The sequence below is a fragment of the Pieris brassicae genome, chromosome 4 (genome assembly GCF_905147105.1).
Source record: "Pieris brassicae chromosome 4, ilPieBrab1.1, whole genome shotgun sequence".
Classification (NCBI taxonomy): domain Eukaryota; kingdom Metazoa; phylum Arthropoda; class Insecta; order Lepidoptera; family Pieridae; genus Pieris; species Pieris brassicae.
Window position 1 is genome coordinate 7,893,536 of NC_059668.1, and position 16,365 is coordinate 7,909,900.

General features: G+C 31.7%; 2 protein-coding genes across 6 annotated transcripts; one reads left to right on the forward strand and one right to left on the reverse strand.

Moving 5' to 3' along the window:
* Positions 1–395: 395 nt before the first annotated feature.
* On the reverse strand, positions 396–8,985 carry LOC123708333. 4 transcript variants are annotated; one of them, XM_045659006.1, is made up of 6 exons: positions 8,840–8,985; positions 7,991–8,132; positions 6,060–7,492; positions 4,806–5,010; positions 2,864–3,039; positions 396–1,352 (listed from the first exon to the last, which is right to left on the reverse strand). In XM_045659006.1, the coding sequence occupies exons 2-6, from the start codon at positions 8,112–8,114 to the stop codon at positions 489–491; spliced, it is 2,802 nt and encodes a 933-aa protein (XP_045514962.1). In that variant the 5' UTR covers positions 8,115–8,132; positions 8,840–8,985; the 3' UTR covers positions 396–488. The 4 variants fall into 4 exon arrangements, with proteins under 4 accessions (XP_045514962.1, XP_045514965.1, XP_045514964.1 ...); XM_045659009.1 differs by having other exon boundaries at positions 8,916–8,930; XM_045659008.1 differs by lacking the exon at positions 8,840–8,985 and adding an exon at positions 8,489–8,724.
* A 374-nt stretch (positions 8,986–9,359) lies between these two features.
* Positions 9,360–15,804, forward strand: LOC123708334 (cell wall integrity and stress response component 3). 2 transcript variants are annotated; one of them, XM_045659011.1, is made up of 8 exons: positions 9,360–9,378; positions 10,461–10,588; positions 10,921–11,069; positions 11,332–11,485; positions 11,601–12,155; positions 12,496–12,786; positions 13,256–13,361; positions 14,161–15,804. In XM_045659011.1, exons 2-8 carry the CDS (start codon positions 10,540–10,542, stop codon positions 14,315–14,317), a joined length of 1,461 nt encoding a protein of 486 aa, XP_045514967.1. In that variant the 5' UTR covers positions 9,360–9,378; positions 10,461–10,539; the 3' UTR covers positions 14,318–15,804. The 2 variants fall into 2 exon arrangements, with proteins under 2 accessions (XP_045514967.1, XP_045514966.1); XM_045659010.1 differs by lacking the exon at positions 9,360–9,378 and having other exon boundaries at positions 10,352–10,588.
* The last annotated feature ends 561 nt before the right edge of the window (positions 15,805–16,365 follow it).

Sequence of the window (16,365 nt, forward strand, 5' to 3'; positions counted from 1 at the left end):
AATTTAATCTGGAAGTACTTAAGTGTATAGCAAAAACATGTAATCAATTCAAATACTGTTTTTAATCATATTTGTAGTCACTAGTATAGATTTATAGAACTTCTCAACCTCATCCACTGTGGCCTGAGGGCCGGCCAGTCAGTTTTTAGACTGGTCGAACATTCTCTCGTAAGGTTGGACGTACACTACACTATCTATCCTTCAAATATTGAATAAAGGCTCACCTGATGTTAAATAAAACCGCCGCCCATGGAGACTCACATTACCAAAAGGCTCGAAACTGCGTTGCCGGCCTTTAAAACCTAAACAATTATTGTAAGGTGCGAGATAATTGCAAAGTTTGTCGATAATTTAATATTTCATTTTATTAGGGAAAAGACCAAGACTAAAACAAATAACTACTGAAATTCTGTATTTAAAATACATAACAACCTCGTAGGAAGACGGAATTAGATTTTTACATGTGTCAAATTCTCACTGAGAACTACTCAATAACAATCTAAAGTATTAACTTCACTATTAATTTCGTAAATTCCTAACACATCGTCCATTAAAGAGGACAAACTCCGAATTCCATCTTTCCAATTTTTCTTACGCTCTATGGTTTCCTTAAAATTATAACTCTTCATAAAGACTACAAAAATATATGGAGTCGCAAATTTGGTTAACTTCTTTTTCTTTACTTTTGTAGGTTCATTATTTAAATTCATGTGACGTTCATAGATATTCGTAAGCAAATTCATATCATCCGACTTTACTATGCCTTCGATAACATCTTCAGATTTAATAGGATTCTTAGTGTCAATTTCTTCTTCCTCCAAGACGTTATCTTCGGCTGTTAAAATTTCATCAATATTTGGATCGTTTTCACTAGGCCGTAGAAATCCAGGCACTCTGTACCTATCAAGAGTTTCCAATAATTCGTTAGCAATAGATAATGCTAATTCCATCACTTCAACTTCGGTTTCTTCGTGCAACAGTTTTATTAGAATTGATAGGCAGCCAATAGATGCAAGCTCGTCTAGTATTTTGTGTAATCTCTTCTGTATTTCTTTGTCTGTTAATGTGACAATCTTTCTGGATTCTATAGAGAAGGTGACCGGAGGAAAAGTACCGTCCAACATTCCTTGATCTCCAAGCAACGAGTGGATGACAACTCGCCAAAATTTCAAGGCACTAATTTGGACTTCCCAATGAAAGTCGCTGAGAGAGACATTAAGAAATTGCTCATACAGTGCTGTTTTCATGGTATAGTCCAGTTTTATATTCTGGTATATTTCACAGAGCAGGTTGAACGTTTCTTTTCGAACTATGCCTTCAGGATTTGTGCAGAGGTCGGCCAGTATAACCTCCTGAAACATTGGATGAAATACAGTTTACAATACATATTCTACGTGCATTGCAAAACATTATGTAACCATAGCGATAACAAAAGTTTTTTTGTATAAAATATTTATTGCATTACAACCGATAATATAGATATAGATTTTTTTCTAGTATTATTATTCGTAATAGTTTTTGTCCAAAATCCATAGACATGTATTGATATAATACTAATAAATAATGAACAATAGTAAAAGTAGCTCTTTTCTTCCAACTAGTTAATCTTAAAGAATTTTTGACAGCTGAAAAAGATCGGATATCTGTCATAAATTAGCTAAGCTTTAAAAATTTTTTATAAAACGTTTTTAAACAATTCCTATCAAAATTTAATGGCAATTGGATAGTATTCTTGAAATCACAGCCTAGTTTTTCGTATATTATTTAAAAATACTTTAACTCCACATAAATACGTTTATATGACTCGTACGTATAGCCAAAAAAATCCTATCGACACACTTAAATGTTATCAAAGTTATATCTATATAGCGACTACTAAATTAAATCTATATAAGAGCAATCAATCAATCTATGTCATAAATTATTGATTAAAAATAAATATATATGATTAAATTTTTGTATAAAATTAGTCATTTGATTTCAATGAAAGGGGCAAACGGTGATTGCCGTGTGTTTTACTTTTATGTTTAGAGGACATGTAAAAAACGGCACCTAAGTGATAACCGCCGCTCATGGTCACCAGCAACGCCGGGGGCCAGCGGGTGTGTTGCCGACCTTTCAATGTACGCTCTTTTATTGACTTTACATTCTGGGTTAATTGTTTTCTTGTGAAATCATACTTTATTATAAAAAAATTGTGACTTTGTACGGCTGCCCCGTTCTGACCGACCCGGCGAACCCAAAACAAATATTAAGTTCATCACTTTATTAATATACACACACAAAAAGAAATAAGCGTCTGAACGCACGCATTAATTATTGACAAAATATATGTCAACGCCTTTTTCATTACTGATATTATTTTACAATTTTAAATCTAAAACAGGCAATTATCCGAATTTTGTGTATATATCTTGTCGATACGAAACCTTTACTTTAATCCATTCTTCAGGAAGAGTTGCCTGTATCGACGGGATGAATATCAAATGTTAGACAAATACAAAACCAATGAATATTTTGTTTTGATGTTTTTCGTTTCCACTTGTTTTTAATGACGGAGACAAATACAAGAAATCAAAAACTAAAAGTTATGTGTTCGAACCCGACTTTTTTGTATATTAAGATTCAGGGGTTAGTCTTGAATTCTTAGTCATTTTTAATGTTTTTTTTTAGCTTTGGAAACGCCCGCAAATAATCAGTAAAAGAAGTTGATGTTAAAATTCAGTTTAGTTTTATCAGAAATTATACATATAATTGTAGATAATTTGTTGGTTTTTTTAAACTTTACTCATTTTATTTGACACATAATAATAATTGAAAATACAGCACAAAATATTGGCGACCACACTTTTATGGTACTGACCTGAACATTAGGGAATTCAGAGGTGACTTGTTCCCATAACACCTTGACTTTTGTTGCGGCAGTCAAGCATTTAAGCGCCGAGACTCTCACATAAAACTCATGATCATTAAGTGCCATCGTCATAGCAACATTTATCAGCTTGTGAGACAGAATCTGTTTTTGGAATGGTGGGAATTCTGAAAACGATAAACAATTTGTTCTTGTAAAGGGAAATTTTTATTTTATTTTATTTTATTTACACCTCGTTCCATTAATATATAAATAGACTACAAATAAAAATAATTAAATAATAAGGAGAGCAACTGGCGGCCTTGTCGCTTTCGAGCAATCTCTTACACAACCTCTTTGAGAGAAGAAAATAAATTAGATAGGAGCGAAAGAAGTTATATTTATTTATTTATTAACATTTAGTTGCAAGTATACAGAAATATTGTATAATTAAAATAATTAAATAATAAGGAGAGCAACTGGCGGCCTTGTCGCTTTCGAGCAATCTCTTACACAACCTCTTTGAGAGAAAAAATTAAATTAGATACGAGCGAAAGAAGTTATATTTATTTATTAACATTTAGTTGCAAGTATACAGAAATATTGTTTAATTAAATAATAAGGAGAGCAACTGGCGGCCTTATCGCTTTCGAGCGATCTCTACCAGGCAACCACTGTAAGAAAAGAATTGATAAAGTGACCGTAATAAGGGCAAAACTAGATAAGTTATTTAGACAAATCAAATGAAGGCAAAGCAATCAATACATATGTAAACAGTGAAAGGGACAATAGTAAAAAAAATATTATACACGTCTGTCATTATATAAAAATTATGGAATTCATTAACTTGAAATGTCTCTAAGATATATCTGATATAGAGAATTCAGATGACTTTTAGTTTAGGAGAACTCTGTGGTTCAACAAACGCTTAGGAAATTTTGCTTGGAAGCCTTAATAGTTTAGCTCAAATATTTTATAATTTCCATAAAATCACATACAAATTGAGTTTGGAATGCCTTTTACAGGTTTATTATCATCATATACACTCTACATATATAACCTAATGCAGTAATCAGAAAAAGAAAACTTTATAGATTCATTAGGGATGAAGTGTTTTAAAATTTTTTGATGAGTTGCTTTGTGAATCTACTATTACTTTGGACTGCCATTAATCGCCTCATTCAGAATACTACAAGTCTCAACTCTGATGAAAATCTAGTTTAAAGAACTGACAAACCATTGTTTCTGTATGAAATTTGACATTTGACAGCACTCAATTATTATGATATTATGACTTGAGAGTTGAGTAACGAATAAAAATATACACTATATATACTTGTGAGTAGAAGACAAACCAGGCCTCTGTAATTTAGTATTTATTACTTTCGTTAAACTGGACGGTTTTGGCCTTAATCCTGCCTTAAACGAGTGGCTATATGCAGTTATATCAACTCTAAAAGGGCTTCTAGACGGGCCATTTTTTCACGAAAATGTATAGCTGGTGTAAGGTGTTGCCACCTTTGCAGCATCACCGTAGCATTAGTCAGCATTTAAGGTTAGACTATGCAATACTCGGCAATATCTTTAGTATGGCCGATAGATATAGTGCCATATTTTTAAGTCCAATGAATGTTTGGTGTCCCAGCCGTATGGCCGAAACCATCTATTTACAATCGAAAATACTTCAACATTTCTTATGGCTCCTCTTCCCAATGGGCCGTTGTGAAGTTATTGCGTTGAAATAAGAAATAATTCTTGAATGAAGTACCCCCTAAAATCCCTTGGACATCTTGTTTCCCCTAACTTTAGGGGAAAACCCCCAAGTTGACATCACTGCCTATAGGAGAGTACGCCCGTGAATAAGCAACTTCTGCTCATTTATTATTCTTTTTTTCATAATAAATGCAGATCCAAATCTAGATTAGCCTTAAAGAGATAGATATAATCCACTTACTGATAAGTGAGAGTTCAGTGCAGACAAGAAGAAGCTCCAGAGCTGTATCTCTTATTTCCCAATTGAAGTCATGCATCTTTTTGTATATAAGCATTCCAATCTCATGCATTCCAGACCCTGGCTTTGTGTCGAGTAAGAGAGACAGATTTGGAGTCAGCGACTTCTTAATTGTGGTTGAGATCACATTCAGAGCTGTTACTACAAACTGAAACAAAATGAATAATAAGTAAGGTTTTTAATACCAATATTAGAAGGGTCGCTAGTTTATTTATATTATTAGAGCATTGATAGGTACATATAGTACAATCCTAATATTAATCAGTACAACAAAAGTAATATTAGAATAGATAATATATGAGCCTTACTAGTTAAGTTAGTTTTAATGTTTTGTGTCTAATATTTATTTATGTATTGTATAAATAATCTTAAATAGAAAAGAAGTTTGTGTGGTGGAAACACAAACTGGACACAGTTTTTCTGACCACCAGGACATTTTTATGTAATAGCAGGCAAACGGGCAAGAGGCTCACCTGATGTGAAGCGATACCGCCGCTCATGGACACTCACATTGCCAGAAGGCTCGCAAGTGCGTTGCCGGCCTTTCAAGAATTGGTACGCTCTTTTCTTGAAGGACCCGTTGTCGAATTGGTTCGGAAATACTTTAATGTGGGCAGCTGGTTCCACATAGTGGTGGTGCGCGGTAAAAACTGCCTTTAGAAACGACCAGTTGTGGAACGATGGACGTCGAGGTGATACGGATGGTATTTTGTATTTTGGCTTGACGTCCGATAAAGAAACTCAGCTGCGGGTATTAGACCGGACAACTCTTCTGAGGAGTGTCCCCATGGTAAATGCGGTAGAAGATGCAGAGAGACTCAACATCTCTACGAAACGCCAAGGGATCAAGCCGCACGGAAGGTGATTAGTCATCGACGATTCGAATCGCTCTTCGTTGAATACGCTCAAGTGGAAGGAGCTGGTACTGGGGAGCTCCCGCCCAGAAGAGAGAACAGTATTATAAGTACCGTCTCGCCTAGACGTCGAAAATATTTAAATAATAAAATTATATTCAAAGCCACATAAAATGTCTCAAACCAATTGATGCCGTTGCAAGAAACCTGTTCAAATTCAAATACAGGATGTATTCCTATATTCTAATATGAATTAAATGACGATGATGTCTGATTAGCATATTAATTTAATTTAATATTGTTTCTTAATAACTCAAAATGTATGTAATGTCAGATTACTTACTTTACAACTTAAGTTAGGCCTCTTCAACACATTATAAACAACCGCATTCAAACATATCACTTCTAAGCTCTGTTTCCAATTTATATTGTAGTTCTTAATCAGAAACAATAATGTATCAAGAACATATGCCATTATTGATATCTTGTCTATTTCATCTCCGTAACAATAATCTGTCCTTAATAAACCTTCGTCATCGAATGGTTCAAACTCTTTTATTACGTAGAACATTGCTTGAAACACTATATTTGCTTGTTCATTGTTTAAATTATTTTCAAGAAATGTTAGTCTTTTTACACTGAGTAATGTTACTTGCAAAACATCTAGTTGTAACATCATGTTGCGAACTGCATAGGCAGCTCGGGCTGCATGTTCACATGTAGATTGCATTATTGTGTTGATATACACTTCAACTTCACCCTCACTCTCATCTACGGATTGATTTTTACCTAGTGTAACATACACCAATGGTGGCACAAGACTTACTATAAGCAACTGTTTTTGCATTTCCATATGTTTCTCATTTATGTCCCATCTTATTGGTTCTTCATGATTCCACACCCTTCCCCAAATCAAATTACATGTATTGCAATAATCAAATAGTAACTTAGGGGAACGCCTCTGTATTAATCTGTGTATTGTATTAAAGTAAGTGACAGCTATTTCCATAAAATCTTCCTTCTCAAATTTAACACCAGGCTGACATATTTTTCCAAGGAATAATTTACCAATGGCTGACCAAAATAGAAATTTTGTTGTAAGCAAACAAATATCTTCTCTCCTTAATCTATCAAGCATGATATAACAATATGTCTCTATTTGAAACTCTTGCAGTAGGAAATGTATTACACAGTTTTGAGATTTGATTTCTTTTTCATTGCTCACAATGGTGAGCAACATTTGCATCATTGGTTCATAGATTTTACACAGTTCATCCTCTTCTTCGCTTGTTATTGATTGTTTTTGAACTAAATCTGCTTCAATTGCAGGTTTCAATATGAAAGCTAGAACATGTCTCACATTAGCATCATCACCAAAATTCTTCAGTTTCCATATAAAAGTTGAAACAAACTTATAAGTCTGTCTGACTATAAAAACAGTTCTTTTTTCATTACAGAGTGTTAAGATTTTTTGCCATGAATTAGTTTCAAGTAACCAGTGAACTCCAGAATTGTGATTTAAAAGTGATAAGGCTACTTCCATATTTGCTACTCTTAAACTTGTATGCATGTCAGGAGAATTAATCTGATCAAAAGCCTTAGCCAAATCATCTCCTTTTTTAGCACTAAATTTTGCAAAGTTAACTTCGTTATTTGTAATGAAAGCCAACAATCTTACAAGAAAAACTTTTACTGTGACATGGTAATTGTCCGTGCGGTAAAAGGTTTCTATTGACATATCTAACAAAATAGGCAGTGATTTTAAATATTGTACATCTGAAACAAAAAATCTGCATTAATATTATGGTAAGTTAAAGAATTAAATTAGTAAATATTTTATGTATTTCTGAAAATGAATAACTACATAGTTACATACATTAAGCCACAATAATTTTGTCTATAATAATGTTTTACTCTTATTAGGTATTAATGTAAGTAGCACAACAAATTTCCTTAAATAATACAGCAATTAAGCTAAACTTAAGTCAAGTAAATTCTCCTTGTCTAGTATTTTAATCTATTAACATTAACCTTGCAGGCTTCACAGCTTGCTTCCAATACTGGTTACATTCCAGATCTATTTGTAGATCATGTATATATAGAAAAGCAATTGGTGGAAAAGGTCCCTAGAATAGCTCCAATATTGTAGCAATGAATTGTAGTAATGAAAGATGTACCTAGGACTTTATTGAAATATAATTGTTGGTACAGGAAACCTTATAAATATTTATACAAACATTTTCAATGTGTACCAAAATTTAGCTTTCTTCTTACCTGGGTCATTGGAGCTCAATTTAATAAAAAAATTATCGGCATAGTGGTGGTCCAAGATATAACCGGGTTGAGCAATTCTTTCAAATAAAAGTTTCAATTTGGTTACTATTTGTGCATTCTCCATGGTTATTTAATATCTACACTAATAAATACAACAATAACTTTCAAAACCGGTTAAACAACGTAGGAAATGTAAATAAAAGTATTTCGTAAATTTACTAAAACAACTTTTATGGATTATTTTAACCACATATATATATGCTTTTATCATAAGTAGATGTATTAAAAACGAGATTTTTGTCTAAAAGTTAAGTAAAATCATTATTAAACGTCTTTATCGCAAGATCCCTCTTAATCTCTTTACAAGTTTACAATAGAAATAAATTAATATGATAGATAATTAATTAAAGTTTTTTTTTAATTTTATGACCTGGTAACATAGACCTTTAACTTATTAGGAAAAACTTCGCCTTTCCCATTAGAGATAAAGTTCATTACTTTGGAGTCATACTACACTTCACTTCACTAAATTTCGTCATTTAATTTTTTATTTTTATTATGGCAATAGTTTTGACTTTATGCCAGTTTCGTAACCAGCCAGCCAGCCAGCCAGCCTTGAACGTTTCATCTAGTGATATACTCAAAAACTATGTTCTAAGTGTTATTGAAAATCAATTAAGGATTTAGTGGTGACAACTATTTGACAATTTTGTATTGCCTGGTACACGTATATAGGTACAATTAATATTAAAGTTATACTGCATATTAATGTATTGTAAAATTGCACAATTGAATGTTATTAAATCTGAATTAGAGAAGCTCTCAAGTAACGAATAAATAATAACATACTTGTACCCGAGTCTACCCACTTTTGGATATATATCTATTGTTGATATTATCTACCTACATAATTTGTGATATTTACTTAAAAGGGTATAGAAATATGAATTTTTATGAGTGTAACGATATAATAGTTGGTCTAAACTAATCATTAAAGTGTAATATTTGCCAACGACAGTATCACATTAGATGTGTTAACAATGCACTTGTAGGTGATTAGTACGTGTCGTCATGAAACAATAATTTGTTCTGAAAAGAACAGTTAATTGCGTTACCGTTAGTACAACTTTTTGCCGCGCCTCGATTTTATTGTCTACGCACCCTTCGCATCTTGGTACCACATGTTACCACTAGTGGCCAGGTAGGATAATTTTTGTATATAAATCTACAGTTTTTAAAATTAAACACATTCCACATTCCATCTTCACCTCTTCTCAACGAATTATTAGGAAGTTTTATTTTAACCAAATAAGGACCAAACAACCTAAAGTAAAACTCCCTAAACACTGACCAGCCCGGAGTGAAGAATTCGTGGACATGAGCAATATGTAAGAACAATGATAACGTAGACAATTTAAATATGTCCTACCCAAGTAAAGCTTTAGTATAACTTAGTTTTTAACCAGCGACGTCATCGAGAACTACTAACATTGCCAACTCTTTCGGGTTCCGAATTGCAAGTAATGATAGAGGAAGTTGTCTCTGGAGAAATTAAACTATATATCTAGAATGTTGGAGCACCAATAACAAATGAAAAGTTAATTAAGAGTCATAATTTTATACGTAGTCTACGTTTTTATTTTATAATCTTTATTAATCACTTTTGTAATTTCATTATGTACTTGCTATTTACATTTCTCACATTTAAAGATAGAAATAGATTTTACACAATCAACAACTTTTATAAATACTACTAGTATCAAATCACTTATAAAAACTAGACTTATTTGATGATATTATAATTATACCTCACAAACCAAAGCTTTAATTAAACACTTATTTCTGTTTTCACACTCATCTGTTTTTTTACATTGTATTTTAATTCCTTGTACTTTATCAAATGCAATCTTCTTTATTTATCAATTCAAAGCGACTTAATGTGATGCAACTTCATTTTGCAGATTAGTAATATGAAATCCTAAGAATATAAAAATATGAGTATGTCGAGTAGTATAACCTTACCTGAGAAACCTGTAACAAACTATAGTTAATTTTCACATACAATTAGCGGAATTTACGGAGTAGCTAATTGTAACTACTCCGTAAATTCCACGATAATTATTCCAACTTTGCTCGCATTATTATGTCCATTTTTCAGCTTTAAAATAATAAACAATTTTATACGACATTAGGAATACATGTCTCATCTCTCTTGGCTGCGAACCAACCATTTTTGACAATGCAATTATTAGGCGAAAGCGATACTGTATATATAAAAAAAATCGGTAGTAATATGGCTAGCTATGGCCCCAGGGCCCTGTGCCCACATCTGTTGTCAATTTGACGTTTTACAATATTCTGACTACGATGTTTGAGCTTGACGTTTTACGTTATCAATTTTTATTGTTGTTTAAATGTTTCGGATCTGCTGCTGGTGGCCGATGGCGTATTGTTTTATTGAAATACCAAGCTTAAACCGTTGAAGCAAATACAATATCGTTACATATATCTAGTTTTGTGGGACTCTTCGAAACTTATCGGAGACAAACATGTCTCGGAGTTTGTATACATTCTTTATTCTACTGCTCATTCAAAATGGTAAGTATTCAAGTTACTACTTTTACCATTATTTGCTTTTCAATATTCACATTAACAAGAAATTCAATATGATTAAAATTACAATTTCCTTTGTTACATTAGTTATATTTGGTGAAAAAGTACAACAGTCATCATATATTCTTTGATTAGCTTGAGTATGTAAAAAAATTCAGCTGTGAAAACATGTATTTTGCAGCTGCATCAATATGTTGATCAAAGATCATGAATCTTATGCTTTTTTGTTTTCTACAAAGGATTCCAAGAATTTCCATCTGTATTAATGTATAGAGTAAATATTTTACGGTATTGTAAGTTTTTTATCTATTTTTCAGTTGTCAATTCTTTAAAACTCTTAGTCAGTAATAATGGTCCAGTTGTTCGTGGATCCAACATTACATTTACTGCAACAGTGCTTGGTTATGAGGATGAGGAACTCAAGTTTTCTTATTGGGATGATGTTCAACCACAACACCGTGAAGATGTAAGGTCTTATTTTAAATTAATGAAGTACTTCAATACTATGTCGTGACACATTTTGAAAAGCCTAAATTGTAAATTGTGTTTCTGTAAGAATAGATATGTCATGGTCAGATCTAAAATTTGTGTTCGACACAACTTTGTGTGTTTATAGTGTATTATTAGTTTATTTTGATCACATTATTAGTACATTGATTTTACACAATTTGTATCAGAAGCTATTTTGTAAAAATATTAGGTACACTACCCTTTAAATTTTCATTCAGATTACAAAAAACACTAATGTATCAACATGGACAGTAGAATACTCGCGTAATTTGTATGAAGCAGGAGAATACACAGTGACTGTGGAGCTTTTGAAAAACTTTTTTGGTCTCTGGATAAAGCAAACATCAGGAAGCACTACATTTCAACTGACAGGTAATTTGGTAAAAGTTAACATTTAAATTGTTAGATACTTAAAAATATATGCTAAGTTTGGTCTTTGTTGGATCTTGTTATTGTCTTTATCACAAGGTGCATTTTTAATTTTCAGACTCACTGCATGGGAATCTGATACTTACACAGAACAATACAGTGAGATCAAATAGATATGTAGCTGTAAACAACACCGTCGAACACAAAGTTCAGCTTCCCGACAATGAGATGCAGTTTCTGAAACAAAATGCATCATCAATTGTAACATACTGGTTTATTGATTGTATGTTTATAGACCAAACTACTGACTTTGCTTTTAACTATACATATACAGATCTTATGACAGACCATTATATAGATGCTTTGGTTGTTGCTAACAATGAACCATTGCCACCAATTACAACAACAACAACTACTACTACTACTTCTACTACAACCACAACAACAACTACTACTTCTACAACTTCTACAACTACTACAACATCAACAACAACAACTCCTAAACCACCTACCAATATTAATCCCTCAGTACCTACAACACATAAGGTAGTGAAAAGGGAGGTAACAAAAAGAAAACATGCAATCAAGGATTTCATTTGTAACAATTCCAGTATTGTGCCCATTGGGGAGACATACACATATGGCCATTATCAAGAAACTATTAGTATTAGAGGTAAGTTTCTATATTAATCATTTATTTATTATGGTATGTATATGTTCATATTATCCTATGGCTATACTGATGCTTTTGGACTTTTAAATTAAAACTGGGTCCATTAAATGTTACAATTTCCAACATAGTATGATAAAAAATAACTACCATTCAAAAAGTTAAAGTTACATACTGCAGGCAGGCTTATCGCTAATATGCAATTTCATCTGGTGACTGGTGAATTCTTGGTTGAAATAAAGTATGAATGTTAACTTTATATTGGCGCTATTTCTGCATTATAAGATGTATACAGTAATTTATAATGTTTGTTTTAATTCTCATCTTATATTATTTTTTTCAGAACCAATTAGTACAATGAATATAACTGGATTAAATTGGTTACAACATGGTGATTTACTGAACCTACGAGTGAAGTACTCTGGGTCACCGCCATTTGACTTCTGTGCTGTATACAAATTTGGCCAGTACAATGTGACAGGGAATGAGACATGCAAAGTCAAATCAAGGACAGAATCAAATGTCTTCCCACTAGTGCATTATTTCTCGGACAGCGATCAACACACTGTTGTAGTTGTTGTTGAGAATGTACTTGGAAAAAGTGTGTCGAGGGCAACAATTAATATTTATAAAGGTAATATATAATTAATTTAATATTTGTTCCTTACGTTTTACAAAAAAAAAAAGTTTTTTTTATGTTATATGTATACATATATCTTTGTATTACCTTGATAGCAGTTGTATGTCAGTTTTAATTATACTTTTTTCTAAACCAGGTTGTTCAATTAAAAAAAAAATGTTTTTTGTTGTTTATCTTTTGACCTTATTTATAAACATACAGTATCTTGCTTTAAGAATTATTATCAGATTTAGTTATTTGTAAAGTAAGACGTATACTGTTATTGACAATCACAATTAAGAAAAAAATAAAAAACCATCTAAATGTACAAGCAAGATGATCAGAAGACTGACTTGTACTTACTGTCTCAATAATTAACGTAACGTGATTTGGCATGGAACTAGAGGTTTTAAAGATCATGGATCCATAGCTATAAGATAGTTAATTATGCGATAAGATAACTAAAATTAAATGTTTATTCCAGCGTCAGTCCACGCGCAGTTGTCTGTAATAGTGGTACCGGTGGCATTTTCCTTTGTCGCTGTTATCCTTGTCGTGTTTGGTGTTGCCTACTATCAGCATAGATCTAGGTAAATATTTTCTTACTTTTTTCGTTGCATAAGAATACTTAATATATACTTTGAGGTAAGAGATTTAAAATATTAGTAAAGTTGTTACTAAGTGTGATACTGGCACATAACAATATTTTTTAAAATGAAACTTCTTTAGGCGCATGTGGGTATTTTTTTACGGATGAAACGTCATGAAGATTTTTGATATTTTAGCGTTTTTGTCGAAGAAAAGGGAGAGAGCGATTGAGAGAGATTGATAAAGGGAGATCTGTCGCATAACGTCTTGTGCAGTAGACGCAGATTTTTTATATATGATCATCTATTGGGGCTCTTACCTTATCTGATAATTATTTTACAAGGAAGTTTCACTTCTGACATTTAAACTTTATACGCACGCACTTTTTTTTAAATATACAGACAAGTTATCTGTCATATTATTATATATATCTATGCCCTGCGGATTCAGTATTTTGATCGTAGCGTGATCCTTTATGGCCTACCTCAATAAAAAGATTATCCACTATTTTGTCAATTATTAGAAACAAAAATCTGTTCGTTTTTAAAAAGAATCTATTATATATCTGACGACCTTATTATTTTTTTCTCGTATGATTTGTTGTAATCGTTTGGGAGTTGTATATATTTCGGCGGTAATTTTTTATTTACATAAATTAAACGCAAATATCATAACTTGTCTATGAAGCATATGTCTAAAATATAAAAGACAAGACAAGTAATTCTTGTCTATGAAGTTAGCAAATTAATTATATTATAAATATAATTAATAATATTGATTTAAATATTTTATAAATTCTAGGCACACAATAGAAGTTGCAGACTTCGATTTCGGTCAGCAAGTGAACTTTGATTACAAAACATTCGCTGAAAGGCTTCGGGACAGCTTTCGGAGCGCTTTTAATTTCCATAGAGACGACACAGATCCATTAACGGATACGATGTACCACTCTATGTGAATTATTTATCTGTGGTTTAAAGTTAGCTTTGTCTATGGGTAATGTAGACGAATGAATGAATATGAGTACTACTCGTATATAAATTCCTAAGAAATAAAAGAAGCTTAAATTGAATTTAGAATATATAATCAAAACTTCCACATACTTAAATTAGTATTTCATAGAATCAAAGACTTTTTGTCACCTACATACATCAAAAAGGTCTACGTGTCTATTTTTTTTTAATAACATAATTTGTCATGTACTACAAAACCGGTACCGCGTGTTTGTTGCTGCTGGATGATGGCTGTCGAGGATGGATGATGTTGAGGCCTAATTACCAATTTAATGATTAGTATTCATAACATATATTATAAACAAGCCCCTCTTAGAGTGTATAAAGACAGAGCCGTTACGTCATTATAGTGGGTTGGTTAATCTTGATACTTAATATGAACAAATTAAATAAAAATTATGTTAGTTACTCTTTCCGCTCTATAATTTCTGGAAGAAAAATAATTCTTATTCCACAGTTTTCACTATTAGCACATCCATCACAGCGAAAACACTATAAGACAGAAAGAGACAAAAGACAACTTTAGTTACAACTGTGCAATTAGACTTAGTTTTCATGAATTGTTTAGGCGTAACTTAGACGTTTTTGATGTTTTGATCAGTTTCTCATATTTTTATTTCCCTTTGAGGGTTTAGTCATTTCGTATTATTCATTCATTCGTCTTTGTTGGTAGTAAGTATCAAAGAAAGTTATGTAAACTTATATTGTAGTGCTCTCATGGTATTGTATCATATAAGAAAATATATTTTTATATGCAATTGTTATTGCGTTGAAATGTTATAACCGGATACTGCGTTTAAACGAATATTATATTTATTTTTTAATTTCGCTGCTTTTGAACATACTTTCTTAATGGCATATAGAACGCTAATTTATTTGTAATATAAGCTAATATGTATAACGAAATTTTTATGAAATTAATAATATATGCTGTATTTTTTCAAATTTAAACTATGTATTAATTAAATTCATATATAATATCTAATTTAATGAAACAAGCTCCATACAGACTTGCGGACATTCAACGCTCTAATATAAGTTACTATGGTATTAGCATTATTGCAGGTTACAAAAAACAATCGCGACAACGAATGACAAATCGCGATTGTGATTGGCCAACAGTAGCGACCAATTAAAATGAAGCGACTCGACCATTCCTTTCGTAATAATTTCAGCTTTCAATAAATAAAAATATCTAATTACAGTGTGGCTTGATTAAGTTGACAGACTGATTCATGTTATATGTGTGGTTCTTTAAAGAAAGGTAAAATAAATACAAATTTATTGTCACTGAAAGAGTATGGTGAGGTGACATAACGCAACAAACTATCCGAACATCAATTCAAATGGAGAAATTTCTTGTAATAATTATAATTTTATATAAAGAAGCTCTGATATTTAATTATTGTTTCCAATACTGGTATTCACTATGTTTTTGACATATTTTTTATGTGTATGTGTATTTATTTTCTATTGTTTGAGACGGCAAAATTTCACAATTTTTAAATTATCCGTGTTATTTAATAAAGACTAAAGTTATTGATAACAAAAACTAATTGAACCTTTTCATGACTTATGAAAATCTTAAATAGCTAGGATAGATTATATTAAATTAGATGTATATAAACAGGCACGTACATGGCCTTAAAATTTTCGATATAAAATAAATTGGCAAATATGGCAACACTTAACGATATCGAAGTTTTTTTGTATGTAAATTAATGTCTTATAACCCTGGGCTGTTTGATCTCATAATTGCGTATTAATAATGAAACCTATATTTCTGTAAGTTCGGTTCGATATTCAGAAGTAATTAATAAAGTCTAAAGTAAATGTATATGGAAACAAGATACCAACCAGGAAACCATTTATTAACATTGATTTTTCAAATGTGGATAAAAGCAGTGCCAACAATATATACTGTCTTAAAGAAGGTATTTTTAACATAAAAGTGCAGATATATTAGTTGATATTTTAATGATTTAGCGATATT